Source organism: Pinus tabuliformis, chromosome 2_1, assembly GCF_031772625.1.
Source record: "Pinus tabuliformis cultivar Carrire ecotype Pingquan chromosome 2_1, CPIR1, whole genome shotgun sequence".
NCBI classification, from domain to species: domain Eukaryota; kingdom Viridiplantae; phylum Streptophyta; class Pinopsida; order Pinales; family Pinaceae; genus Pinus; species Pinus tabuliformis.
The window spans coordinates 284,167,473-284,195,045 of NC_142299.1; the positions used below are offsets into that span (position 1 = coordinate 284,167,473).

A 27,573-nucleotide genomic window follows, 5' to 3' on the forward strand; every position below is an offset into this window, starting at 1 on the left:
ATGCTTCAAACATAACTGCGGGAGGATTCGCCCAATCACAAAACAATGCTGCGTTGAAACTTTCCCAGTAACAAAACAACTTTCCTCTGCACCAGGTACAAAATTATTCTGCCATTTTGGTCATCAATGTCGATCAAAATAGTGCAGTAAAAATTGCAAACACGTACAAATAACATTTTCCTCCAATGAAAAGCAAGTGGCTCCTTCATAGCAGATTGAAATTGCAATACTCCAAAGACAGATGAAACAGTGATAGAAGGAAACAATGTGGCTCATGGATTTTTGGGTTGCAACTGTCTGAGAATTTTTAGTCCTATTGCTTCCCGTTGAATTCTTCACCATCATCAGAGAACAACAACAATGTAGAAGAAAATCACGCATTAGAAGATTGCATAGTAACCAACCTTTGTTTTTGGATTAATTGATTGTATCTGGCAGCCATTCGTCTCCCTGTATAAAGTTTCCAACAGTATACATTCCTACATTTCTCTCAGGTATCTGATTAGACCATGGCGTTCTTCCAGAAACCTTAGCCCCCGGCCCATAATTCTGGTATTCCCCATAGTAAAGCGTGTTAAGAGCAAAGTCCTCTATCCACGACATCCATCCCTCAGGGCTAATGGCCTCTCCCAAATATGAATTTATGCAGATTGCTCTGGAGTACATCTTCCATGGCCGACCCAAATAGCCTTTATAAATTTTTGGGTTGGCATAGTAAGCCCTCATATATTCTTCAGTTCCATTGATAGTGCAGTTATGGAAAACAAATCCTGTGGGCTCGGCTGGATCTGTTCGACCCTGTGCAGTGACAGGATCTGATGATCCTTTGTCTGAGTTTATTTGACGAGGACGCAGCAGAATGAGACAGTTTTCAAAGATGGCTGCCGAGTCTCCAAATATGAAGTCAACAGTGCCTTCTATTCTGCAGTTTCTATAGAACTGACGAAGAATATGAGTGTACAATGTATCCTGGTGGCCAAGAAAGGCACAGTTGTAGAAGGCAGAGTGATCACTATCTACTCTTAGGGCTACCGCTTGTTGACTACCTGGCCCTGCTGCATTTTCGAATGTTATATCCCGTGCTAAGAAGCCATCAGCATTTACAGCTGCAATTGTGAAAACAAATAAATTAGCAATCCTCAACATCTAAAACAAGATTTAGTGGGATCGAGGAATATGGATTGATTGAATTTTCCTTTGATAAGAGTTCAAAACCAAAGAATGATGGTAATTGTAAGTATTAAATTCCGCCTTTGTTTAGAAATAGCATACACATATTTATCTATTTATCAGAATAAACAGAGGATCCGATTTTAGCATATGCCCATTGAAATTTCTCAAACTTACAAACCCCAATGCATGTTGAAAGACATTACACCTATCATATGAAAGGGTTCCAAATATCTTATTCTTAAAATGTAAAACCATAATTAATTTTTTTGTTGCTTTAATAGGATGAAAGAAGTGCAGAATCTGCAAAAATAAATGTTATTTCTCTCTTCTTTTCAGCAACCTACAATCTGAAGAAAAGCATTATTGCTCCCCTTGCAAATGACGGATTGCATTCCAAGCACTGCTGGATTTTGATTGTTTCCTTCTCCTCTCATTTGTATTTTGTTGATGCTTTCTAGATTAGCATTCCTTTGCAAGGGAATTAATCTGGGTTGAACTCAAGTAGAAAATTTCTCTCTCATTAATTGGATGGTCATTTTCACAATTGATTGTCTCCAAAGAAGTCTTGTCAGCCAAATATCTACCTTTCCTCAGGCTTTTAAGTTTAACCAGCATGCAGGCCCTCAGTGTTGTGGTTTGGCATTTTTATCCAGTAGTTCTTAGCAACATGGCAGAAAGGGCACACTTTATGTCCATGCAGAAGGAATTGGAAGCAATGGTAGTGGATTCCTTGGCCACATAATTGAACAAGCGTTTAAAGCCCTTTGGGTTCTGCAAGAAGACCCATAAAAACCTGCAAATGTATCAAAGAGAATTGCTTCCTAGATCATACTTGTACAATAAGTGATCATAGTAGAAGGTCATTTGATTGTGAAACCGTTGTGGGATTCAATCCAAGTGACCTAAATTTACTGTAGATAGACGTCCTCTTTTATATCCATGTTTATCTCCATTCAGGGGCTAGGATGTCACTAGGGCATCTAGAGAATAGCTAAAAGGAGGGAGGCACTCTTTGAAGAAAAGCATTATTGCTTCCCTTGCAAATGACGGATTGCATTCCAAGCACTGCTGGATTTTGATTGTTTCCTTCTCCTCTCAATTGTATTTTGTTGATGCTTTCTAGATCAGCATTCCTTTGCAAGGGAATTAATCTGGGTTGAACTCAAGTAGAAAATTTCTCTCTCATTAATTGGATGGTCATTTTCACAATTGATTGTCTCCAAAGAAGTCTTGTCAGCCAAATCTCTACCTTTCCTCAGGCTTTTAAGTTTAACCAGCATGCAGGCCCTCAGTGTTGTGGTTTGGCATTTTTATCCAGTAGTTCTTAGCAACATGGCAGAAAGGGCACACTTTATGTCCATGCAGAAGGAATTGGAAGCAATGGTAGTGGATTCCTTGGCCACAGAATTGAACAAGCGTTTAAAGCCCTTTGGGTTCTGCAAGAAGACCCATAAAAATCTGCAAATGTATCAAAGAGAATTGCTTCCTAGATCATACTTGTACAATAAGTGATCATAGTAGAAGATCATTTGATTGTGAAACCGTTGTGGGATTCAATCCAAGTGACCTGAATTTACTGTAGATAGACGTCCTCTTTGATATCCATGTTTATCTCCATTTAGGGGCTAGGATGTCACTAGGGCATCTAGAGAATCGCTAAAAGGAGGGAGGCACTCTTTGAAGAACTGAAGACGCCTTTAAAAAAACAGCACATTCGCTAGACAAAGGGGCCTGTGGAGGCAATCTAAAAAAGGAAAAGGGCCAGATAGGAGTTTCCCGTGAAGAAAGAAGACAAGTCCAAAAATGCTCTCAAGGAAAAAGGGATGAATGCCAAACTGTTTTTACAATGGGTTATGGAACTGTTTGTTTATGCTAAATCATACACTGTAGTATGAGGAATTGGACTGTCTCAGCCTGCGCGCAGTCAGGTGGTAACGAGGTAGGCCCCAAGATTTCAACACTGTATAGTACTATAGGTCTGTTAATTGTGTCAAAAAATGCATCTCAGAAGAGATGTCCTGAAAATGCATATGGAAGTATCGTCAGTCAAGCATGGAGAGAGACCTATAACCCTTTCTAAGTTTGGGTTGAAAGACATGCCTTAAGCTAAACCTAAGGGCTATGGATCAGATCCCATAGATGTATAAGCAATGGTAATCTCCACCTCGCTTCCTTTGAAGAAGAAGTGGAAGTTTGTTAGGGTGCTCTTGGATATTTAAATCACAACCTCAGTTTCACTAAGGTTCACCACCATCATTCTATGACCATCACATTGGCAGGGGCATCAAGCTATCTCTGAATGTGCCTAGGGGAGGAGGCTAAAAGGATCGGATCCTCTGCAAATAAGAATAAGGAAAACAAAACATGGTGTAAAACGTAAACATCTCCCTTGTGGAAGTACTCGCTCGGTTATGCTCTAACCCATTAATGTATATCCCATGGAATTTCATGAAAGCAACTATGAGACACTCAAAGATGCCAATTTCACGTAGTCTCCAGAACGATAATTCCCTTGGAACAGAGTCCAAAAGCCTTCTAAAAATCCACAAAGCAACAGGACTTTAGATGAGGGACGTCAGCTTCCTTGATAATAGCACACAGGCTAAACATGTGGTCACTAGTTTCATAATCTCTTCTAAGACTTGGTTGCCCCATAGCTTTGAATTTGTTCCTCTCTAGATGTTGAGAAAGCTACACGTTCACGCCCATAACATAGAGTTTGACAAAGGCATGCCCAATCATAATATCCCTGTAATTATTTCTATCAGAAATATCCTTCAATTGGAAGATGGGGTGGATGATATTTTGAGACCACGAAGAGGGAAAGCCAATGCAAATTCAACTTGCAGACCTTACTCATCTACTTCTTTGTTGGTGCTCAAGATCCTAACAGCTCTTTTAGTGTCTCTTGGGGTGAATTAGTGACAAAAGGTGAGAGAGGAGAGAATATGGACTAAGGTTGACCCGAAAAATCACAGAGGGATGTGGTCCGCAAGAACCATGTGTAATGATCAAAACATGTTGGAAGAGCAGATTTTCCAATTTCAATTCAAGGCATCTCAAATCTGCCAGGAACCACACCATGATCAAACACAATAAAAAAACCAAACTCAGGCAAAGAAATAAATTCCAACTTAATATGAAGAGGAAGAGGAACAATGATGAGCATTACCAACAGTTGAAGAGCCATATGTACTTGGAACACCAGGTAGGGATGGCACACACATAGACCCCGTGATCACAGTCTTCCCCATGCCATCACCCACAAACATAAGATTAGTTTTACTGGGAGGAACCCTAACAATCTCCTTATACACCCCAGCCTTTATATGTATCACGAATCTCCGCTCAGATTTATCCGGTGCACTGTTCACCGCCTGTTGCATACTCATAGAGGATTCATCCTTGGACACAGTCACATCGGGAACCAATTTATCAACCTCTAATACATCCCAAATTTGATTATAATGATGGTAATAATCTGCAGTACTAGAGGAATTGGATGATCTCTCTGTTTTTGGAGGCCTCCATAGGACCATATTCTGTCCGTATGTATCCAGAGCATCTACCATGCTAAGGGCATTGCTGGTCAAGCTCATGACTGTAAGAACAGGTTACGTTACACAGCGGCTGCTCAGCGAGATTTGAAGCAGCAAAAAAACCCATTGTTTGATTATGTATAATAAATTAAATATAATCAAAACAATGTAGTGACTTACAGTTCTGCCATCTTAACCTGGTTGGAGTGTTCAGAAGTTTTCTTCGCGCAAGGATAGTAATCGATGGATTTCAAGGGGCAGGCCTGCCTCCCCTGATTCAACCACTCTGTCAAAGCGTTATCTGTCCTGGGGATCTCCATCTCTGTCCCTTCCCTAGCTCAGCCGCAATGCTTGTCTCCCCCGATGCAGCTAACAAATCTTCCAGTGGAGTAAATACACAGAGGAAAAATACGAAGACCGGCAAGAACAGCGAGCCTGAAACCAAATCCAGAGCGAGGGCAAGCGTTTGATCTGAGGTAAAAACCCTGCTGCCCGGATGAAACTATTCGATGAAACGCCCAAACCGTTTGGGCAACCCCAATCAACGGCTGAAATGGTTGCAATCGTCTAACATATAATCCTGTGGCTTACAAGATGACAGGTAGGCAGAGAGGGGAGTTGATCTCAGAGGGAAACACCTTACGGCGTAATTAATATAAAATGAATAAATTATATATATTTTATAAAACTTAGTTTTAACTTGTTATATTTAATTTAAATATAATTTTACTTGAATTTTATATTTTACAACTTGGCCACATGTTCACTTGTTCCACCTTTCAATTATCCAATCTGATGATGCGAGTTTGATGATAGAATAATTGCGATCATAGATTCAGAGCAGGGTGACAACCATCACAGCATTTTGAGAAGCCCTGAAGTGGAAATTTCGTGCAGGTTATTTACCTGACTTCAAGTCCACTGAAACCAGGTAACTGTATTTACTTTTTCAGTCTATTCAAATGATTGCTATAGAATTAAAGAACAAAATATATTATTGTGGCCCTTTAAATCAATTATAGAACACATTGTACAATTTAACTAAATAATCTCTAAGAGTCATCAGCCTAGGAATATCTTTTTTGACAATGATATTCTCTGAGCTTGATGCAGTCAGCCAACCAAGCTCTCATAAATTACATTTCTCTGCATCATTTTTTTTGACAGCTAAGAACTTGCAAACCTTACCCAGATATCTTTTCTCCTGCCACTCGTTCAAGGAGAAAGACATTACCTTTGTCATCCCTACCAATCCTAGTAATATTGTCAACATATCTTTCCCCGCATTAAGGACCATCATTCATGTGACCAAAATCACTTTTAACTATTGCACACTTTCAAAATTAAAATCAAACTGCAGCCAATTCAATATTTTCACAGAGAAAGAGAAAGAAGTCCTCTAATTATCCTAGGAAACATATGGTCAAGGATACGTTATTTCCAACCAGCCTTGGGGATTGAAAATGCTGAGAAGTATATCATAGTTCTTTCGGAACAAATTTAGTAACTGCAAATCACAAACATCAAAGACATTTGCAACCTCACAACCGAAAATTCCATGCCAAATCTTGCTAACAACCTGTATTTCTGAAACAAAGTAGCCTACCGTTTCAGGGGCAATGGCTGATCTTTCAAACTGGATGTCAACACGCTGGTTGGAAAGAAGGGCAGGATTAGTTTAAATACTTATGCAAGATTGAGAAACTGAACAATGTTGACTATAAATTTTGAATGAATCAAATCAAGGAATAGGAAAAGACATGAAACAGCAAATTGAATTTGATCTTGAGCTGGTGAAATTCAGCCCTCAACCTTAATTCCATGTTCATTAGGCACCTGAGTTTTCCCTATGATTTCGGAAATATCAGAGCACACCTTTTGATTCTATTCAAGAACATAAACTAATGCATATTGTAATAAGTTTTCCACAATGGCTCAATAGATATCAAAGTGTAAATTTTGATTCTATTCAAGAACATGGACTATTCCATATCATACTCAGTTTCTCCCAAACGTTTGGAATATATCAGAGTGAACATTTTGACTTATTCAAGAACATGGACTAATCCATTATAAAATCAGTTTCTCAACATTAATTGGAAGACCTCAATGTGCACATTTTGATTCTATTCAAGAATGTATACTAATCCATATTACAATCAGTAAGGGTTAGGGTTTGGAACCTTAGGGCTTGCAATCTTGAAGGAAGCCTCAATAGTTAGCTCTCTTGTGAGCATGCCCAAGCCGGAAACACTGAAGCCAATGGTGTTTACTGCTTTTCCCTACATTCAGAGGATTAAGATTTCAAAACCCATATGGGACCCTACAGAAATCAAAGCCATGAACACCCAAGCTTTTCTGATATGATTTTGAATTTAGAATAAAAGACAAGCAATTCATGAATGAATGACAAACTGGATAGCAGAGCCACCTCTTTTGTATTGATAGTCTGCACAAACTCCCCCAGAGCAATAAAGTCCCGGAGACCTAGCTTTGTCCGTTTAGAGCCCAGGATTGTTATTGTACTGTATAGAAGCTTCCACCTATTGCACACTTTCAAAATTAAAATCAAACTACAGCCAATTCAATATTTTCATAGAGAAAGAGAAAGAAGTCCTCTAATTATCCTAGGAAACATATGGTCAAGGATACGTTATTTCCAACCAGCCTTGGGGATTGAAAATGCTGAGAAGTATATCATAGTTCTTTCGGAACAAATTTAGTAACTGCAAATCACAAACAACAAAGACATTTGTAACCTCACAACCGAAAATTCCATGCCAAATCTTGTTAACAACCTGTATTTCTGAAACAAAGTAGCCTACCGTTTCAGGGGCAATGGCTGATCTTTCAAACTGGATGTCAACGCGCTGGTTGGAAAGAAGGGCAGGATTAGTTTAAATACTTATGAAAGATTGAGAAACTGAACAATGTTGACTATAAATTTTGAATGAATCAAATCAAGGAATAGGAAAAGACATGAAACAACAAATTGAATTTGATCTTGAGCTGGTGAAATTCAGCCCTCAACCTTAATTCCATGTTCATTAGGCACCTGAGTTTTCCCTATGATTTCGGAAATATCAGAGCACACCTTTTGATTCTATTCAAGAACATAAACTAATGCATATTGTAATAAGTTTTCCACAATGGCTCAATAGATATCAAAGTGTAAATTTTGATTCTATTCAAGAACATGGACTATTCCATATCATACTCAGTTTCTCCCAATCGTTTGGAATATATCAGAGTGAACATTTTGACTTATTCAAGAACATGGACTAATCCATTATAAAATCAGTTTCTCAACATTAATTGGAAGACCTCAATGTGCACATTTTGATTCTATTCAAGAATGTAGACTAATCCATATTACAATCAGTAAGGGTTAGGGTTTGGAACCTTAGGGCTTGCAATCTTGAAGGAAGCCTCAATAGTTAGCTCTCCTGTGAGCATGCCCAAGCCGGAAACACTGAAGCCAATGGTGTTTACTGCTTTTCCCTACATTCAGAGGATTAAGATTTCAAAACCCATATGGGTCCCTATAGAAATCAAATCCATGAACACCCAAGCTTTTCTGATATGATTTTGAATTTAGAATAAAAGACAAGCAATTCATGAATGAATGACAAACTGGATAGCAGAGCCACCTCTTTTGTATTGATAGTCTGCACAAACTCCCCCAGAGCAATAAAGTCCCGGAGACCTAGCTTTGTCCGTTTAGAGCCCAGGATTGTTATTGTACTGTATAGAAGCTTCCACCGGCCTTCGACCTGGTAGAAACTTCACATTAGGGCATCCATGGTATCCTATCCATGCCCAAATCTAATTAGAACATGGGATCCCAAATCTTGAAATGGAATAATAGCGCTAATTTCTTTTGTAAATGCCACCAACCATTGGACTAGATCCACTTAGTTTCGGAACCCAGATTCACATTGAAATACAAACGCATTTACCATTTGGAGATTTTCAGTAGGATTGTGTACAGGGTTTTGTTCTTCAAGCAGCATTAAAAGCTTCTCTATTTCGGTCCTTTTAGCCACTGGAACGCCAAAAACACCCCTGTTCAGGCCTTGCAATTACATTCACAAAACCCAAACAAGCAATCAGCAATTTACTTTCAGAAAAGGTTTAAATCCTTCAGCTCTGAATTACTGTTATCATCCAAAATGCAATAAGGACCCCAAATTCAATAACAGAAAGCATAACATACCCATGTAAGAATAAGCTAACCTTGTAAGGAATTTTTTAGGGCTATTTTTAGTTGATCAGTGCTCCCAACCTCTGGAGTCTCCATGGAAAGCTCTGTTCCTGCACTCGCATTCAGAGACCTGATCTGCTGCACATCGCATCTGATGGCGCCGCCTTTGATGGCATGATCCAGCAGCCTATGATCCAGTGGAGTAAATACGCAGAGGAAAAATACGAAGACCGGCAAGAACAGCGAGCCTGAAACCAAATCCAGAATTGAATTTGATCTTGAGCTGGTGAAATTCAGCCCTCAACCTTAATTCCATGTTCATTAGGCACCTGAGTTTTCCCTATGATTTCGGAAATATCAGAGCACACCTTTTGATTCTATTCAAGAACATAAACTAATGCATATTGTAATAAGTTTTCCACAATGGCTCAATAGATATCAAAGTGTAAATTTTGATTCTATTCAAGAACATGGACTATTCCATATCATACTCAGTTTCTCCCAATCGTTTGGAATATATCAGAGTGAACATTTTGACTTATTCAAGAACATGGACTAATCCATTATAAAATCAGTTTCTCAACATTAATTGGAAGACCTCAATGTGCACATTTTGATTCTATTCAAGAATGTAGACTAATCCATATTACAATCAGTAAGGGTTAGGGTTTGGAACCTTAGGGCTTGCAATCTTGAAGGAAGCCTCAATAGTTAGCTCTCCTGTGAGCATGCCCAATCTGGCAACACTGAAGCCAATGGTGTTTACTGCTTTTCCCTACATTCAGAGGATTAAGATTTCAAAACCCATATGGGTCCCTACAGAAATCAAAGCCATGAACACCCAAGCTTTTCTGATATGATTTTGAATTTAGAATAAAAGACAAGCAATTCATGAATGAATGACAAACTGGATAGCAGAGCCACCTCTTTTGTATTGATAGTCTGCACAAACTCCCCCAGAGCAATAAAGTCCCGGAGACCTAGCTTTGTCCGTTTAGAGCCCAGGATTGTTATTGTACTGTATAGAAGCTTCCACCGGCCTTCGACCTGGTAGAAACTTCACATTAGGGCATCCATGGTATCCTATCCATGCCCAAATATAATTAGAACATGGGATCCCAAATCTTGAAATGGAATAATAGCGCTAATTTCTTTTGTAAATGCCACCAACCATTGGACTAGATCCACTTAGTTTCGGAACCCAGATTCACACTGAAATACAAACGCATTTACCATTTGAAGATTTTCAGTAGGATTGTGTACAGGGTTTTGTTCTTCAAGCAACATTAGAAGCTTCTCTATTTCGGTCCTTTTAGCCACTGGAATGCCGAAAACACCCCTGTTCAGGCCTTGCATTGACATTCACGAAACCCAAACGGGCAATCAGCAATTTACTTTCAGAAAAGGCTTAAATCCTTCAGCTCCGAATTACTATTATCATCCAAAATGCAATAAGGACCCCAAATTCAATAACAGAAAGCATAACATACCCATGTAAGAATAAGCTAACCTTGTAAGGAATTTTTTAGGGCTATTTTTAGTTGATCAGTGCTCCCAACCTCTGGAGTCTCCATGGAAAGCTCTGTTCCTGCACTCGCATACAGAGACCTGATCTGCTACACATCGCATCTGATGGCGCCACCTTTGATGGCATGATCCAACAGCCTATGATCCAGTGGAGTAAATACGCAGATACACAGAGGAAAAATACGAAGACCGGCAAGAACAGCGAGCCTGAAACCAAATCCAGAGCGAGGGCAAGCGTTTGATCTGAGGTACAAACCCTGCTGCCCGGATGAAACTATTCGATGAAACGCCCAAACCGTTTGGGCAACCCCGATCAACGGCTGAAATGGTTGCAATCGTCTAACATATAATCCTGTGGCTTACAAGATGACAGGTAGGCAGAGAGGGGAGTTGATCTCAGAGGGAAACGCCTTACAGCGTAATTAACAAATTTCCTACACATAAGTTAAGTCCTTGGTTCTCCAAGGTGTATATTGCAGTTCACGGTTGCTTGGTAAATATTTTTTCCTAGTTTACCCCTTTTTATCTTTATTTTGTCTCTTTAATTTCTAAAATCAATTAATTGACCACGAAACAACATCCTTACCATGGAACAACTCCTTAGTGGATCTTAGGTTGAGAATAATGGAAACAGTTCTTGAGTCTACCAGTTAAGGAAACCCCTCTGACGGAAATCCTATTCCTTTTGCCCCTTTTGGAAATAATGGTGCTCCTTATATGGAAACGTTGTCACTTCTCGAATTTACCATTGGTTTGCTAGTTTGGTTGTTTTCAACCTCTATGGTTCTAAATCTCAAAACTACTCCTCAACCAAGTTCTCCTCCATCTGAACAATATCAACCTCAAATTGATCCTAACATTGACCCTTTTCCTTCTTCACCCGTTCAGTCTTCTTCTTCTGCTTCCTCTTTGTCTGGTGAAAACCTTAAAGTTAGTAACTAGGTAGATAAGAAGAAGAATAAAAGGAAGATTAAGAAGAAGAAAAATAAGTGAGGAGGAAACCCAACAACCATTTCTATCCATGCCACTAGTATGGAAGAACCTTCCAATCAACCCCTTAAGATTAAATTCCCTTGCAAGTTATGTAAGGGAGATCAACCTCTTAGAGATTGTCTTGGTCTTCCCAAGGTATTAGAAGTGTGGCCCACAGGCTCACATCAACCTTTGTCGTCAGTTTTTGGAGATCATGTTGGTGACAAATATTTAAATAGTGATAATAAGGTCCATGGGAAAAAGGGGAAAGTTGAGTTTCATTGTAAGTTATGTGAAGGGAATCATATTATTCACCTTTGTCCTTATATGGATGAAGCATCAAAAGTATTGGAAAACCTTACAGCTTCTCAACCTCATCTTCTGGTCGGTTATCAAAATATTTCTCCTAATCCTCCGCTAGTTGATGAAGTGATTGATCAAAATCTGAATCCAATCAATCCCACTCTCTCTGGATGTGAATCCCATGAGTTTATTCCCGACCAACCATTGGTTGAGAAAATGGTTGACCTGATTCCACCTTCAGTCGATCGTACTTTTCTCGTAGAGAGTGAGGATCATACCGCTCAGGTTCTTCTTGTTTCTTATAATTCTACTGGATAAGGGGGCATTTCTCCTGTTCCCACGAAACCCCCTCCAAGAAAATTGGCCATTGTGTTTGATTGGAGTTGATTGACAAAACCTCATCTCCCTTCTTACATGCCTTTTAAGATCATGGTAAAGGCTTATGATAAGAACATCCATCACACTGTTATAGATGAGGGAGATTTTGTTAGTATTCTATCCTCCACTACTTGGAAAGCTTTAGGTTTCCCACAACTTGTGTCCATTGATCTGAATCTATTAGCTTTTAACAAATGAACTAGTCAACCCTGAGGGATCCTTCCTCAATTTCCTGTTACCTTGGGAGGAAAAATTTTATGTATTGATGTTAAGGTTATCGAAGACCCTTTGGACTTAAATTTTCTCCTGTGGCGAGACAATGTTTATGCTATGAATGTTGTTTTATGCATACTCTTTCGAGTGATGTGCTTCCTACATGATGGAAGGATTGTGACTATCGATCAACTTTCATTTGTTGGTCCTTATTTGACTGCCAATCATCCTACTTCCTTGAGCATTCCAAATATGCAATTGGTATCTTCCCTACCACAGGTTAAGTATGTGGCAACCTATCCCATTCATGTACCTACTGATGAAGATAAGACTTTCATTGTTTGCTCAACTTCTTTTGACCTAGATCTAGTAGTTGATATGGTGAATCATTTATTGGGGGCATTGGAGCCTAATCTTTCCATTGGATCCTTTGATATGTGTCCCTTCTAGAGAGTTTTTCTTCCATTTGATGAGAACCTCTTGGAAGCCATGGTTTCTTGGAGGCCATGATCAAGGTCCTACGAGCATAGTTCTTTTTCTTGTTTCAAGCTTGTTAAACAATGAAACAAGCTTTTGAAGTAGAGTTCCTTTTCTTGTGTCAAGCTCCTTAAAAAATGAAACAAGGTCCCCTAAGCAGAGCTCCTTTTCTTGTGTCAAGCTCATTAAAAAATGAAACAAGGTCCTGGAGCGCAATTCCTTTTCTTGTGTCAAGCTCGTTAAAAAATGAAACAAGGACCTCTGAGCATATTTATTTTTCCTGTGTCAAGCTCGTTAAAAAATGAAACAGATCCCCTTCCAATTCGAGTCTTTGATTATATCTTGTAAATTCTCAGTCGAGTATTTCACTTGATCTCGTAAATGAACCTTCATTCCATCCACCTGTTAGTAACCAATAGTCTACTTAGGCGAATTAAATGAAGCTTGGCAAGCTATCTACCTCGAATTGATTCATTATGATGGGGGCATGCAAACCTATTTCAAGCATAGTTTTTCTCTCTTTCAAACTTGTGTAAAAAATGAAACCACTCTCAAACATAATGTTTCTCATGTTTCAAGCTTGTCAAAAAATGAAACCAATTTCAACCATAGTTCCCCATGTTTCAAGCGTGTGTAAAAAATGAAACCATTCTCATCCTATTCTTGTGATTTCCATTTTTATCAGCCTGTTTCTACCATACGAACCTTGGTTTTCTCTTTCCATTGTCACAATCTCCTTGGTTGATCATACACTTTCACTTGGTTGTTTTACCCTTTCCTGAGGAACCACTATGATGAGTGGTCTTATTAGCCAGCCTCTTGACCTCTACATGTTTTGAGCAATTCCATAATGACCGGAACCTAGTTTTTCTCTATTTCAAGCTTGTGTAAAAATGAAACCACTCTCAAGCATAGTTTCCCATGTTTCAAGCTTGTGAAAAAATGAAACCATCTTGAAGTATTCAAAGCATAGTTTCCCATGTTTCAAGTTTGTGTAAACATGAAACCATTCTCATCCTATCTACGTGATTTCCATTTTTATTAGCCTGTTTATGCCAAACGAACCTTGGTTTTCTCATTCCATCGTCACCATCTACTTGGTTGATCATACGCTTTCACTTGGTTGTTTTACCCTTTCCTGAGGCACAACTGTGATGAGTGGTCTTATTAGCCAGCCTCTTGACCTCTACATGTTTTGAGCAATTCCATAATGATCGGAACATAGTTTTTCTCTATTTCAAGCTTGTGTAAAAATGAAACCACTCTCAAGCATAGTTTCCCATGTTTCAAGCTTGTGAAAAAATGAACCATCTTGAAGTATTTCAAGCAAAGTTTCCCATGTTTCAAGTTTGTGTAAACATGAAACCATTCTCATCCTATTTATCGTGATTTTCATTTTTATCAGCCTATTTATGCTGGACGAACCTTGGTTTTCTCATTCCATCGTCACCATCTACTTGGTTGATCATATGCCTTCACTTGGTTGTTTTACCCTTTCTTGAGGAACAATTGTGATGAGTGGTCTTATTAGCCAGCCTCTTGACCTCTACATGTTTTGAGAAATTCCATCATGACCGAAACCAGTTGCTACCCCCTTTATACCACTTGTTACTCTAGGAGGAGTCCTCTTTCATCTCTTTTCAGACTCCAATAATATGGAAAGATTGTTGAGCACTTTCCTTTTCAAACTCATTAAAGTAAATGAAAAGACGTCTACGTAATATAAGTTTAACCCTTTTCCAGACTGAGATTGACTACTTACGAGAAAGGAATACCTTAGTCGAACATGGCTAAGAGGTTCTCCTTAGTATCGTTTTCTGCCTTTTCAGCCTCAAGAGACTATCTACAAAAAAGAACCTTTGGAGTTTTTTTTTTCGCCTCCTTTTCAAACTCTCTAAACATGAAAAAGAAGTCGAGTTTTCACCTTCTCTGGACTTGTAAAAACATCAAACAACGATGGACTCATTAATCATGACGGAACCACACCACTCCTTTGGGTTCATTAAATATTCTCAGAGGGATTCATCCGAAGGATGAACTTACATATCAAAGCATATGTTATGCTCCTTAAGCTTGTCAAAAATAAAGAGGTACTGACCAATAATGGTTGGGGAAATTGGGAAATGGGATACTCCACTTGTTAATGGTAGCGAGTCACTCTTGAACATAATACTCTTCCACTTCATCTTTGTGGTTGTTGTCTTTTGGTTTATCATACCTTTTCAAAGCCTCCATTTTGGTTTTGGGTCAATGTTACCAACTTCATTTCAGTGTCGCCGCCGTGTTCAAGAGAAGTCATTCAGTCGATATCTGCTACAAAAATCTTAAGCCTTCATTCAATGTTTGTTGTTCCTAATCCAATTTCGTATTAGTATCATTTTGATCCTTCTGTCTCAAATCATCATACCCATTTTTTGTCATTAATGGGGGATACATCAAGGCCCTCCTGCGACAAGTCACTTCTCGTCGACATAAGCTCATTATCCAAGAAGTTGACTTAGAAACACCCCTTTGGTACCTTGGTGCTTGCATACATCAATGGAAAGTTTCCTCGCTCTCAGCGTTCAACATCAACTCATTCATTCACGCCATACGGATTATACTAGAGTACCTTGACAACCATTAACATCATTGGCGGTTTCTTTCGCGTCTATTAATGGCTTACATCATTGGACAATAATGAGATGGTGTTTACCATGTTTGAGTTCAGCTCATTAATTCATATGGTTAGACTCTTACATTGGTTGTTCGTGTGAATGAGACAGAAGACCCCGGATCTAGTTTCATCCATCCAGGCTGCAATTTCAGGATTAATACAAGATCACAATGTATGATGGCTATGATCATACAAACAGTAATCCAATCATGGGTCCACCATCAGTGATCCGTGGACATGTCTTTTGGTCATTATACATGTAATGTTAGCTTATGCGTTACCTCCCTCAACAAATATATCATGATGTAAATGTATTGTAAGAGATGATGCTCTTGACCGGTTGTTTTTGATCCTGACTTGTCACAAGGTAAAGCACTTCAATCATCAACTGTCATTTTTGACTTTGTGCATTACAGGACAAAATCTGTTATAGGCCATTTTGTCTCATCTGGTCAATAGGTCTTCAAACAAGACCAATTCACATCCTTCAACATATTGTCATCATCCCTATACAAAGCCCTAAGCATGTCTCTATTGAATCCCTTAGTTTCTGCTCTTGATTGTTGAGTTTCCAAGCTTTTAAGGCCCAACGCACCTTGACCCTTTAGGGACCAGTGTTGACCACCAAGTTGACCCTCTTTGCACTTGCGTTGATTGCCAACAGGTTTCTCAATCTTGGGGTGTGTTGATTCTAGAAATTTGGGAAAAATAAAAAGATTCCCGAAGCTTCCTGAGGTTGTTTCAACCATTTACCTTGGATAAGAGTCTTGAATCCTATCTGATCCTACCTTGGAGTTTTCACCTCTTGTCCCTTGAGCTCATCCTCCCATCTCAAGTGGATTTCAAGCCTATATTGGTAAATAGATAAGAATTCAAGAACTACCTCCCTCATTTATATATTTACATCCATCCATGGGCAAGGGGTTGGATTTTGGAGATTGATTCTACCCTCATGCTGTTGATTTGAAAGCCATTATTCCATGCATTAGGGTGACATAGAAGCATACTTTGTGGCAAGAAAAGGACAAGTCAACTTGGGGAGCTCTTCTACAAGATCAAATCCTATTTTTGGTTGTAACTCTCTCCATTTCTATTAATACAAAGAGTAGACTGTTTTCCTATATATGATGTTATGATTTCATGTATTTCAATACCATGTTGATCTATTGAATGAAGTGATTGGATTATACTACATAGATGTCGTAGATCTTTGGCTTGTCTTGTTTGATTGTGCATGTTCTAATTATAACAATCGGAGCTAGGATTGGAGCGTACAAGCTGAGGAAGGAGTGAAGCTTGCGACAGATTCTAGGTAGGCCTCATCCCATCATTCAATTACTTTAAGGAAGACATTGTGCCCTTTGCTTTTTGTTGTTCTAGGTCAATCCACCAAGCCTAGGGAAGACACTTATGTCCGCAGTCATAGATTTCGTATAACACTACATTAAGTACTCCAACCCCTTAACCTCCCTTGGTGGTAACCACTCTCCACAAATTCGACCCCCACCCTTGGTGGTTCAAATGGCCCTCTTTGTGGCCCCAACTAACATTTCAATTTTCCCTTTTTCCTTATGTGCATGGGCTTACTTGCCTCCAAAATTAAAGTGGGGTCTACTCACTCACTTTTTCCTATGTTATCCAAGTCACCAAAATTCTCCTCTAATGTCAAGATTGCAAAATTGAATCATACTTAACAAAATTTATTTAGTTGGGGATATCACAATCTCACACAAAGAGACATGGAAGTGTGCTACATGGATGATGATAACTATATCGACTATTGGTACTTGTCCTTTTATCTCCATGAAGAAATCAATCTGGTAAAATTCATTTTGGCTGATGTGCTTTAATGTCCAAGGTATTGTTAGATTTGGAGTGCACTGTTTGTAGAATGGTCAATGGATAGCATGCAATTGGTGCATGGGATCTAGATTGTGCATGTGGAAGTCTCTCATTTGTGATGCCTTGTATCCTTGCTTTTCTTTATGTTTGCTAGTTTTACTAGTGTCTTCTGTAATATAAGGACATTAGAGAAACTTCTTGTCTCTTAAATGCTTTAAAATATGCTGTCATTCCCTGTAATTTCCTTTCACCACTCAAATATCATGTGGTGCAGGAAATGTGGACTTATGTTTATTGACGTTTATGACTTCTTTCAAGTGTTCTTGATTCTTATTATTCATTTTATTGGGATGTCACCCATGTTTGAGACTTAAGTGTGTTTTCCAAGATATCTAGTAAAATAAATCCTTATTTCCATTCAAATGTGTTATATGGTCGTCAATGGGGTTATTATTGGGAATTTGGGAACAATTTTGTTTTTTATTGTTTGTGGAGAAATAAAATTTCGACACACCTACAGCATGATCACTGCACAACCTTTACTACTAAAAGCATCCATAAAAAATAATCCACAAATTGTTATGCATCTTTATTTTGGAAAATGTTTCACTTCAGCCATAATGAGTTAAAATGTGGGATCCTACTCGGAGATTTTTCTCCAATGAGCCATCCAAGATCAATTTGTTCCCATAGTTGCACAGTGTACCTAGCCCTTTCAACTCCTCTTTCTTGCCCTTTATAATATAATCCACGATCTTTCCCTTCCCCTCTTCTTATTTTTAATGTCATGCCACCCCTTTGAAGGAGTGGTGGTAGGTAATTGGGAGTCAGAAGGCTAGAGATTATAATTCTCAAAAGGAATTAATTCTTTATCTGGATTAGAGGTATTGATTCCATGATGTCTTTTTGTTCCACCTAGAGGAGTGTTAGCTATCACAAATTCAACGAGGAGGAAAGTCCTATATACATTAGAATTCTCAAAAGGAATTAATTCTTTATCTGGATCGGAGGTATTGATTTCATGATGTCTTTTTGTTCCACCTAGAGGAGTTTTAGCTATCACAAATTCAATGAGGAAGAAAGTCCTATATACATTTATTATAATTTATCCCTGGAGAAAGGAGTGAATTACCTAATCAAAAGTTTTGGGTCTTGATTTACCACATTCTGAACAAGGTCTATCAGAATTTAATTGTTTTGGAAAATTCCATCTGTTTGGTTTTTATTTGGTTCCATTTTTCCTAGGAGGACGAGCTCGAGCATAGGTACAAGTAGCTTATAAATGTCCTCAAAAGATGACATATCTTGCACCTGATTGTTGTGTTCTCATGACCCAAAACTATGTGTATTTAAGATTCTTCTATGTGAGATCACATTTCCAAAAGACCCTTACTAAGGTTTATCTCAACATAGAGGTATGCACATGTGCATAAACTAGTTATAGTTCTCTCAAAATATGATTTTATGTAAGTGCCCAAAGCAATCCTAATATCATAAAAAAATTGGTAGATCCCAAAAATGTAATGGAAAATTGGGAAGATAAATCCAAACTGAGATTCTAGTAACTGGGACAGTGCTAGGATCAAATTCACAGAACAAAGCATTTATATAGTGTGTAACATCATATAAATAACAAGTAAGTTAATAACAACCACAAGGCAAAGATTCCCATAAAGAATTTATAGTGTGTAACATCATATAAATAACAAGTAAGATAATAACAACCACAAGCCAAAGATAATCCGTAAAGCACTGCACCAGAATGACCACTAAAAAAATATGCAAATCTACCATATGATATAAGTCAGGTCTTACTGTCTTTATTCTAAAAAATGGTTCTTGCATACAATGTTCAATTTTCAATAACAAATAAGTTTTTACTGTGACATGTATTTACGCGAGGAAAGGAGCGAACAAAAATCCTACTTAATCCCTTAATGATTTGTTAAAAGATCATACTTCAGAAATTACAAAACATATTTATAAACTTGAAAAATACCAGAGGGTGAAACAAATACAACTTACATGTAAGTCACGAGGAGGCTAATAATGAACACTGTGGTGGTTGTCAATGGCTTTTTCCATGCTAGTAGCTCTTGAAACCATGGTACAATATTCATGATAGGTGGACTAATAATTTCCTGCACATAACAAGATATTAACAGTTGCTAGTGACAAGCAAAGAGAGAGACAAAGAGATGCATTTGAAATGGGGCATTACCTTTAGAATTTTACCAGTGTCAGTAATGCCTTCTGCTGTTAAGCCTTCAACGCTTGCCCTTGCATCTTCTGTTTCCTTTGCTTCCTGTGTTGATTGCTGGACTGTCGTTTCAAGAGGTGTCAACTCCCCGACCTGTGTTTTTCCTACACAGATGGCCTCTTTCTTATCGACTGTAAATTTTTGGCAGTCCATAACACCCAAAACATGCAACAAGAGAGCTGATGAACACAAGTGGGCATCCTTATGATTTCTTCCTGTGCGAATACTGTTGGCCAATTCTTCAAGGACATAGTCACCTCCTGGCAGTAGCTCCTCTGACAGGGTAAAAGTTAGAAGGGTTTGAGGGCATGGTGGGAATATTTGAAATGATTCCCTTGTTGCATGGAGCCGAACTACTCCAACAACTGATCTAGCTATTGCCTCTTTTTCTTCTCTGCCTTTGAGACCAAACCTGCTGATAAATTTATGCACAGTTACCACCTCCTTAATCAATGCTAGCCAGTAATCACGACGGGCTGAGGCAGTCAATTCAGGGAACTCCAGTATTAGAGGCTCTTCCCTGCAAATGCATAGCCAATTCCCAACTGTTCAATTCTTTTTTATCAAGAAACACAACTTAGATTATAATAGATAAATTATAGCAGATCTCTTAAACCAGGGTTTATTAAGGAAAAAAAGTTGAGGAAAAACTAAAATCCAAAGTTGTATATGCTTACAAGATTTAGGATATACATGGATCTAAGAATGAGAAAAAGGAATTCTACAATTTAATATAGATGAGATGTATAAGAAAAATATAATTTAGTCATAATTGAAAAAAGAAGAAGACAGAGAATGTCAAAAAAATAAAACATTACAAATATACTGAATTCATATTAAACTGAACAGTGCACCTAACTTCTTTTTTATAATAATTTACAATGTGGAATACGTAGCCCCTGTTCATATTGTTTGAGATCCTTAAAAAAAACCTTCATTTCACATTGCTAAAGCCCAAAAAAGTAATTAAAGGGTCATATTTAAGCTTTCCAGCATGAATTCTGCTATGACTAGGAGAGCTCATAACTTACATGTCACTGGATTCATAAATGACAGCCTTGTCAAAGAGAAGGGTGCCCCATGGACCTGTTGAACTGGATTTCACTTGCTTCTTTGAATCTGCTGAAAGATCGAACTTTATGGGCTTGTCATACGTAATGGCTCCAGAGGTTTCGAAATACAGTGCATAGTTAGTCAATGTCAACCGCCCTGATCATGCACCCATGAAAGCAAACGATTCTTCAGGTCTATATATTCTTACTTGATTAATCCGACTCGGATAGAAAAAAATATACATATGCATATACCTAAAAGGGCTGTTGCTGTTTAAAAGAAATATGTACATGGGGGATGAGAATAAGGGTGACTTCCAGCATGGCAATAAGTATCTGTTGGTTAACTAACATATCAACTGTAGAACTTGACAGTTTAAGGGCCACATCACCATGATGCATAGAGTAAAGCTTGATAGGTACCACCTGTAAACATTATTTCAAGTAGTACGGTGACATGGCCCAATCTCCTCGACTGAGATGGCCACTGAATAGCCCATCAATATGTTACTCTCCACAATCCACATCAACACACATAAAGTAATTAGACGTATATAAATACATACCAGGCCAGCTTCTGCTACCAATGTGACGCACTACTCTCTGTGTCGCTCCACTGCCATCAACGTGCAGTACTATCTCTCCCTCTGCAAGATTTAACGTGGCCATCTTCTGTTTCTTCAAATCGTTTACAGATCTGGTCGATACACATAATACCACGCTAAAGCCTCAAATTTTACATTAAAGGTTCCTCTAGATTGTCTCAGTTATAACTAGGGTTCTAACCACCTGAACTTAGTAGAGTGGAGGGTTTCACAGCTCATCATGCTGTCATAGCATTTTGGTTTAAACTTCATAGAATATTTAGTACGACAGCATTTGGACTGAACCGGGGAGTTTTCCTATTGAAAAGGTGAATTAACATACTGGAACGCTGAAGAAAAAGACTTAATCCATGTCAAAGCCAAGCCCAATTAGTTGAGAACCTGTCTTTGCAAAAATATTTTAGTATTACAGCTTTTTAATGACTTAACAAGTCCAATTGGTATAAAATTCATCTTCTAATGTTATCTGATATTTTTCTTTCAGCAAATTTTAGTGCCACAGTTTTATTGAAATAGGGTTCAAAACACAGGTCTGACAAGTCCATATTTGAGTACTAAGTGTTTCAATTGAAAAAGAGCTCAAAACACCATGAGGGAAGATTTGATTGGAAGTTCCATTTTTTAAGTTCATTTTTCCTAAAATTTCATGATCATTCCACGATCTGTGTCATCCTTTTAACGATGGATGTCGTCTTTTTAAAATGGACCAAAATCTATGCGACAAAAGTTTCCAATAATGATGTGAAACTGCAACTTCCCACAAAGCTTTTGCTGAATAATGGATTAAAATCTATGGGAACAAAGTTCATGGACAAAATTCCAGCAATAAGGCGAAACCGTAACTTCCCACAAAGCTTTTGCTAAATAATGGATTAAAATCTATGGGACAAAAGTTCATGGACAAAATTCCAGCAATAAGGTGAAATTGTAACTTCCAACAAATTTTTGCTAAATTTGGAGGCAATTATTACCGGGTAAGAAGAACAACGATATGAGTTCCTTTATCTCACGCTAAAACAGATGTGGGATAAGTCCAGATTCTAATACCACAGCATTTCCTTAAAAAAAAGAGATTCAAAACACATGCAAATTTATCTAAGCTTTAACCAGATTCAAGTTTATCTGAGCTTAACCAGATTTTAAATTCGATTCGAGTCATTCGACAGCCCAGCCCCATTTCTTTGTGGCTAGGCCCTCTGTTAATCTACAGTCAGGCCCGCTGCTAATCTACAGTCAGGGATGGCTGTAAGTTTGGACATGTCCTGCAAGTACAGATTTTAATAACAGAGTACTCAAAATATCTGTAAATTTGAACTTGGACATGTTCAACACCTATAATTTCTCAAAATATATGTAAATATGAACTTGGACATGTCCAACACCTATAATTTCCCATGTCCTACAACTGTTCATACAAGTTCAAATGGTTTAAGAAAATTGATGCTTTCATATGAAGATAAAATTAGAGATTAATCCTACAACTATCCATACAAGTCCAGTTGGTTTAAAAAAATTGATGCTTTCAGATGAAGATAAAAATTTAAGATAAATGATGAATTAAGTGTTCAATTAAAACCCCATGGGGTTAAAAGTGAACGAGGTGTTCAATCAAAACATTGTGGGACTAAATTTTTCTACTCAGTTTAAACCAGCCATGACAATAGCTCCTTTTTACATAAGATGGCAATTGGTACACAGTTTGTGCACAAGGTAATATAACCAAAACAAAGCCAAAGATTATACTAAACCAGGTGAGCTTTTGAATCGAAGAAACAGAGAGCTTTTGAATCGAAGAAACAGAGGAGGTTTGAGATTACTTCTCCAGTTCCTTGACAAATTTATCATATAAAGGGAAGGGAAGACGTCCTCCTGTAGATGCCGTGAGCGTTTCAAACTGGAAGTTAGCAGTTACAACATCTGCAACAAGAGGTACAGCAGGGGCCAACCGTGCAAATGCATCCACTCCCACGCTGCTTTCAACATCCACCTGAATCAAATACAACCAAAAGTAAAACCAGAACCCATAATACTAACACCCAAAAACTTTATTAGCTGTATTAAAAACAAAGTGCCATGACAAACCAGCATAGGCATCAAGTCAGAATAAAAGAGTGAGGATTCCTCATCGTCAAGTTTAGATGCAATTTCAGATGGCATTTCCTGCTTGTCGTTGGCCAAACATTCAGATCTCTTCTCCTCCTCCTCCTCTTTCTTGACCCTGGCGCTTGGAGATTGCCAGGCGAGCATCATATCGAAAGTTAAAGAAGTAAACGACCTATCGCTTAATTGATTGATATACAGACTTGAGCATGAAAGCATTTTGAAACAACAGAACTCAATGAAATTGCGAGCATAATCTCCCATGGCAGAATCCGGCGTTTCAACCTCAAACTGCTGCCACAACTCTTCTACTGCTGTGCAAAGGGCCCTGTCACACAGATAAAATCAATTATTCATGGACTCTCAATATTTATTCCCATCCAACAGGCTCAAGTAATTCATTCATTTGATATAAACCTCAAAAATGTTACACAGAATTCAATCTTCATTGGCCTGAGGTCTGCAAATCAGCTTAAAGAACATGCAGCTATCATAAAATGCGCTTACTCTGCACATCTTGTTACAACACTATTTGCTTTAGCCGAAAGCTCCTTCATCTTTTCATGCGTTGCAGTGTCCTTAATTTTCTGAGCAGAATGCTGCATGCTGCTATTCTTTTTCTCTGCAGGTCCTTGCTCTGTATATCCAAAAAAAAATCTCTGTTGTTGTGTAATCAGGCCTACTAGCATATACCGGTATAGCCAGATCCAAGTACAAAAACCAAACCCAAACCTCAAGAGCGTTGGCCAGTGAGCCTCCCTCACTGTAAAAGGCAATGGACAGCAGCCTTCTCAGCATTTAGCCACGTGTCGCTTGCATGCATATCGACACTTAATAAAAACGTGGCACAAATCTTTGCAGGATGCCCAACAAAAGAAACTTACAGAACAATGGGATAAGGACCGATAATGTTTTGGCTTTAAAATTTCAAAAGGAAGCCACACTTGAATTTCATTAGCAAATTCGAAGCATTTGCCAGAGTTAACGAATTCGCAGCAAATCGTCAGTGACCAGCTAATGTTCTCAGTATTCTGCTCATATAAAATTTAAAGAAGGTTCAGAAACATAAGATCTTGGCCTACTCTTCATACTAGCAACTTTACACCTTGGTTTATTGCGTGGTTCACTCATATCCCTGCAGAAATAAACATTTTATTCAGTAAAATGCTGGAACGGACCCAAAATTATTCAGTAAAATGCTGGAAGGAACCCAAAATTTCAAGCATGAGTATGGGATGAAGCTCGCTAAAATGAAGGTCAGAAGACATACAAGAAAAAATATGAAATATGGTAATGTGTGGCTTCGCGAAGGCCATGGTTATCAACAATGTCAGCCGTAAGACCTTCCGAAAATACTCTGGCTGACACACAAGAAAAAATATGAAATATGTGAATGTGTGGCTTCGCGGAGGCCATGGCTGTCCACAATGTCAGGCGTGAGACCTTCCGAAAATGCTCTGGCTGGAAATTGGTTCTCAGAACTGTGTTAATATTACACCTCCACTGAAGATAGATTTCATTGAGCATATAACGGTAATATGACGATGAAATCTTTGCAAGGAAACCTGGCCTGCTTCAATACACGTGGCATTTTCCATTTCCATCTTCATTGCATGGTAGGATCTGTGCACGCATGGCACCGTGATACAAATCAAAATCTCGTACAAATCATATAAGGGTGGTACACGCACATATTTCATATGTTTTATATATAATCAATGGGGTGATTTAAAAGCTGTAGTCTAACGATTTTGTTTTATGTTTTTGTGTTTTTTTTTAAATTTAAGGAAAAATAGTAAAATTTATAATTTTTTTTAGGTGTTTTAATTTTTTCTTAATGGTGTTGAATTTATTTTTATTATAAAAAATATAATTTAAATACTGTAATAAGGTTTTTTTTAATTTTTTTCGAAGATTCTAATCACTTCTAATTCTTATAATTCATCGGCGTCAACTTCCATAAATAACTCTATAAACTACTCGGATTTATAAATATTTGCCTCAACTTCCATAAATAACTCTATAAACAACTCGAATTTATATATATTTAATATTTATGGTTTTTCATGATAGCAGATGAATTGTAATTCTAGAGTGCTGTTATTCTCTGTTGGGGTTTAACCATGGTTCTAATTTTTACCACATTCAGGAGAATGAAACCAACCAAGTGTAAAGAAATTAAAAATTAAATCTGCTACCACTCAAGTTATTGATATTTAACATTATTTTCCCATATTTTTATATTTCATAATATATTATTTATATATATATAGTTTTTTTAAATAAAATAATAAAATCTAAAATAAAAATAAAAATATATTTATTATTTCTTTTCATAATTATTGGTTTTTTTTTCATGAAAAGTGAATTTGTAATTTTGGAAGATTGTTTTGCTACACACAAGATCTAACCACAATAACTGCCACCACTAAGTTCAATATTCAAAATATTCAAATTTTCTTACATGTTAGAGCTTACTGGTTCAAAGTTTTACCACACATATGAAAGGAAAATTAAACACTAAATATTATTCAAATTATTGTTTTTAACATTTTGTTTTATATTTATATATTTTATAAAATTTTATATATTTTGATTTAAAAAAAAAAAAACAATATAATTTACAATAAAACAAAAATTATATTTATTATGAACATAGTATATACTAAAATTATTTTCAAATTAAAAATAATAATATTTTTGTGCTTATTCAAATTTCATTTAATTAACTATTTAAAATAATTTACTTATAAATATAATTATATTTCACAATATTTTTAATAATAAATATATTCAATTTCATAATTTTGAATTTTTTATTTATAAATCATTCAATTTCATAATTTATTATTGAAAATATATGACTTACATTTTCTAAATTAGTAACCAGTATGGCACATATACATTATATTAAAAAAAATGTAACAAGTATAGGACATATACATCATATTCCAAAAAATGTAATAAGTATATTACATATACATCATATTCAAAAAATATCAAGGAAAAGAGTTAAATTTTAAATTATCAAGAGAGGTTGTGTAGCAGCTAGTTCTTGCTTTGAGTGGGGAGCAAGCTTGTTGTTTATGCATAAACAAGAAAACAGTGTTGTGACCAACTTGTGATGAGAGATCAGTAGTTGTAATATTAACCTTAATTTGAATATATATATATTTTTTGAAATTTAACGTATTATTATGAGAATAAATAGTCAAAATAACTAAGTCTAAGAGCCAGAAAAACCATGCCACTCATTGCAAATACAGAACAAATAATTTATATTTAATGATTTCAAGGTCTAGATATTTCTCATAAATCGATATCCTCTCATGAATTTAAGAACAATAGACTCCTAGCATCAGTTGTGTTGTTTGATGATGGATGGATCCTAACCAGACTACTCAAGTCAAGTTCAAGGTGTCTGCAGTGTGATGGAGACTCTATCTAGTAGCTCCCAGTTTGTGGGCATACTTCAGATTTGAATGTGTTTTCAAGCTCTTAGATTGTTTGATAGGCTGAATGGAGCTAATTGGACTATTGAAGCTAAAGGTAGTATGACGTGCTAGAGATAACTTGATAGGGCCTACTGATGATAGGAGCGAACCGCAGCCTTGAGCGACATATAAGTGTTAGTGCGGCTATGCATTGGCTTCGATCTTGATCAAATGCAAAGCATGCTCTGCTCTAGCTGGGAATGCTTCCCCTATTTTATAAGCTCGCTCCCGATCTTGAAACAAATGAGAATATTATATATTGTTTAATAATAGATGGTGACCTAAGAAACTGAAAAGAGCAGAGGCACACAGCTCTCTAACACAAACACTGAACACAAGAACATCTGAACACTTGCTTCATTCACAGATTAAACAGGTATATATACAAGCTGGAGAAGTTTCTGGAGATCAGTTGAGTCGGTGGCTTGCTGGAGAAGCTTCCCCGTTTTCAACGATTTCTAGAATCAACATTAAATCGCTGTTGAACATTTGTGACAGGTAGTTGGAATTAATTAGTTTCTTCCAACACTCCCCCTTAATTCCAACTACATATAATAAACAAGACACTATACTCTTAATGGTCATGCCTGCTGGTCTAAGTCTCAGCTAGGCTTACAACAAAATTTGGATTTTCTACAATGTACAACATATTTCTACATATTTCAAATTTAGCCTTTCCAAGAGGCTTGGTGAATATGTCAGCCACATTTTCATTTGTATTACAATATGATAAGTCAATTTCTTTTGATTGCAATTTTTCTCTTACAAAATGATGTTG

The 27,573-nt window shown here is 37.3% G+C and overlaps 2 protein-coding genes and 1 long non-coding RNA gene across 3 annotated transcripts in view; all 3 read right to left on the minus strand.

Annotated features, from left to right (window-relative positions):
• The window catches only part of LOC149199883 (uncharacterized), a 108,090-nt gene extending 84,084 nt beyond the window's left edge, over nt 1-24,006 (minus strand). The window contains exons 1-7 of the mRNA XM_089400755.1: nt 23,809-24,006; nt 23,284-23,629; nt 23,019-23,188; nt 21,163-21,293; nt 20,576-20,753; nt 19,506-20,064; nt 19,310-19,425 (exon numbers count right to left, since the gene is read on the minus strand). Of these exons, the coding sequence (XP_089256881.1) occupies nt 19,310-19,425; nt 19,506-20,064; nt 20,576-20,753; nt 21,163-21,293; nt 23,019-23,188; nt 23,284-23,629; nt 23,809-23,990 (1,682 nt within the window). The 5' untranslated portion in view covers nt 23,991-24,006. The remainder of the gene's footprint in view (nt 1-19,309; nt 19,426-19,505; nt 20,065-20,575; nt 20,754-21,162; nt 21,294-23,018; nt 23,189-23,283; nt 23,630-23,808) is intronic.
• On the minus strand, nt 331-4,773 carry LOC149199884 (putative pectinesterase/pectinesterase inhibitor 51). Its single transcript, XM_089402545.1, has 2 exons — nt 4,346-4,773; nt 331-1,106 (listed from the first exon to the last, which is right to left on the minus strand). Exons 1-2 carry the CDS (start codon nt 4,770-4,772, stop codon nt 418-420), a joined length of 1,116 nt encoding a protein of 371 aa, XP_089258671.1. The 5' UTR covers nt 4,773; the 3' UTR covers nt 331-417.
• Nucleotides 5,691-6,234, minus strand: LOC149199885 (uncharacterized). Its single transcript, XR_016253796.1, has 2 exons — nt 6,146-6,234; nt 5,691-5,987 (listed from the first exon to the last, which is right to left on the minus strand). It is a non-coding gene; the product is annotated as an uncharacterized LOC149199885 (long non-coding RNA).
• Nucleotides 24,007-27,573: the final 3,567 nt, after the last annotated feature.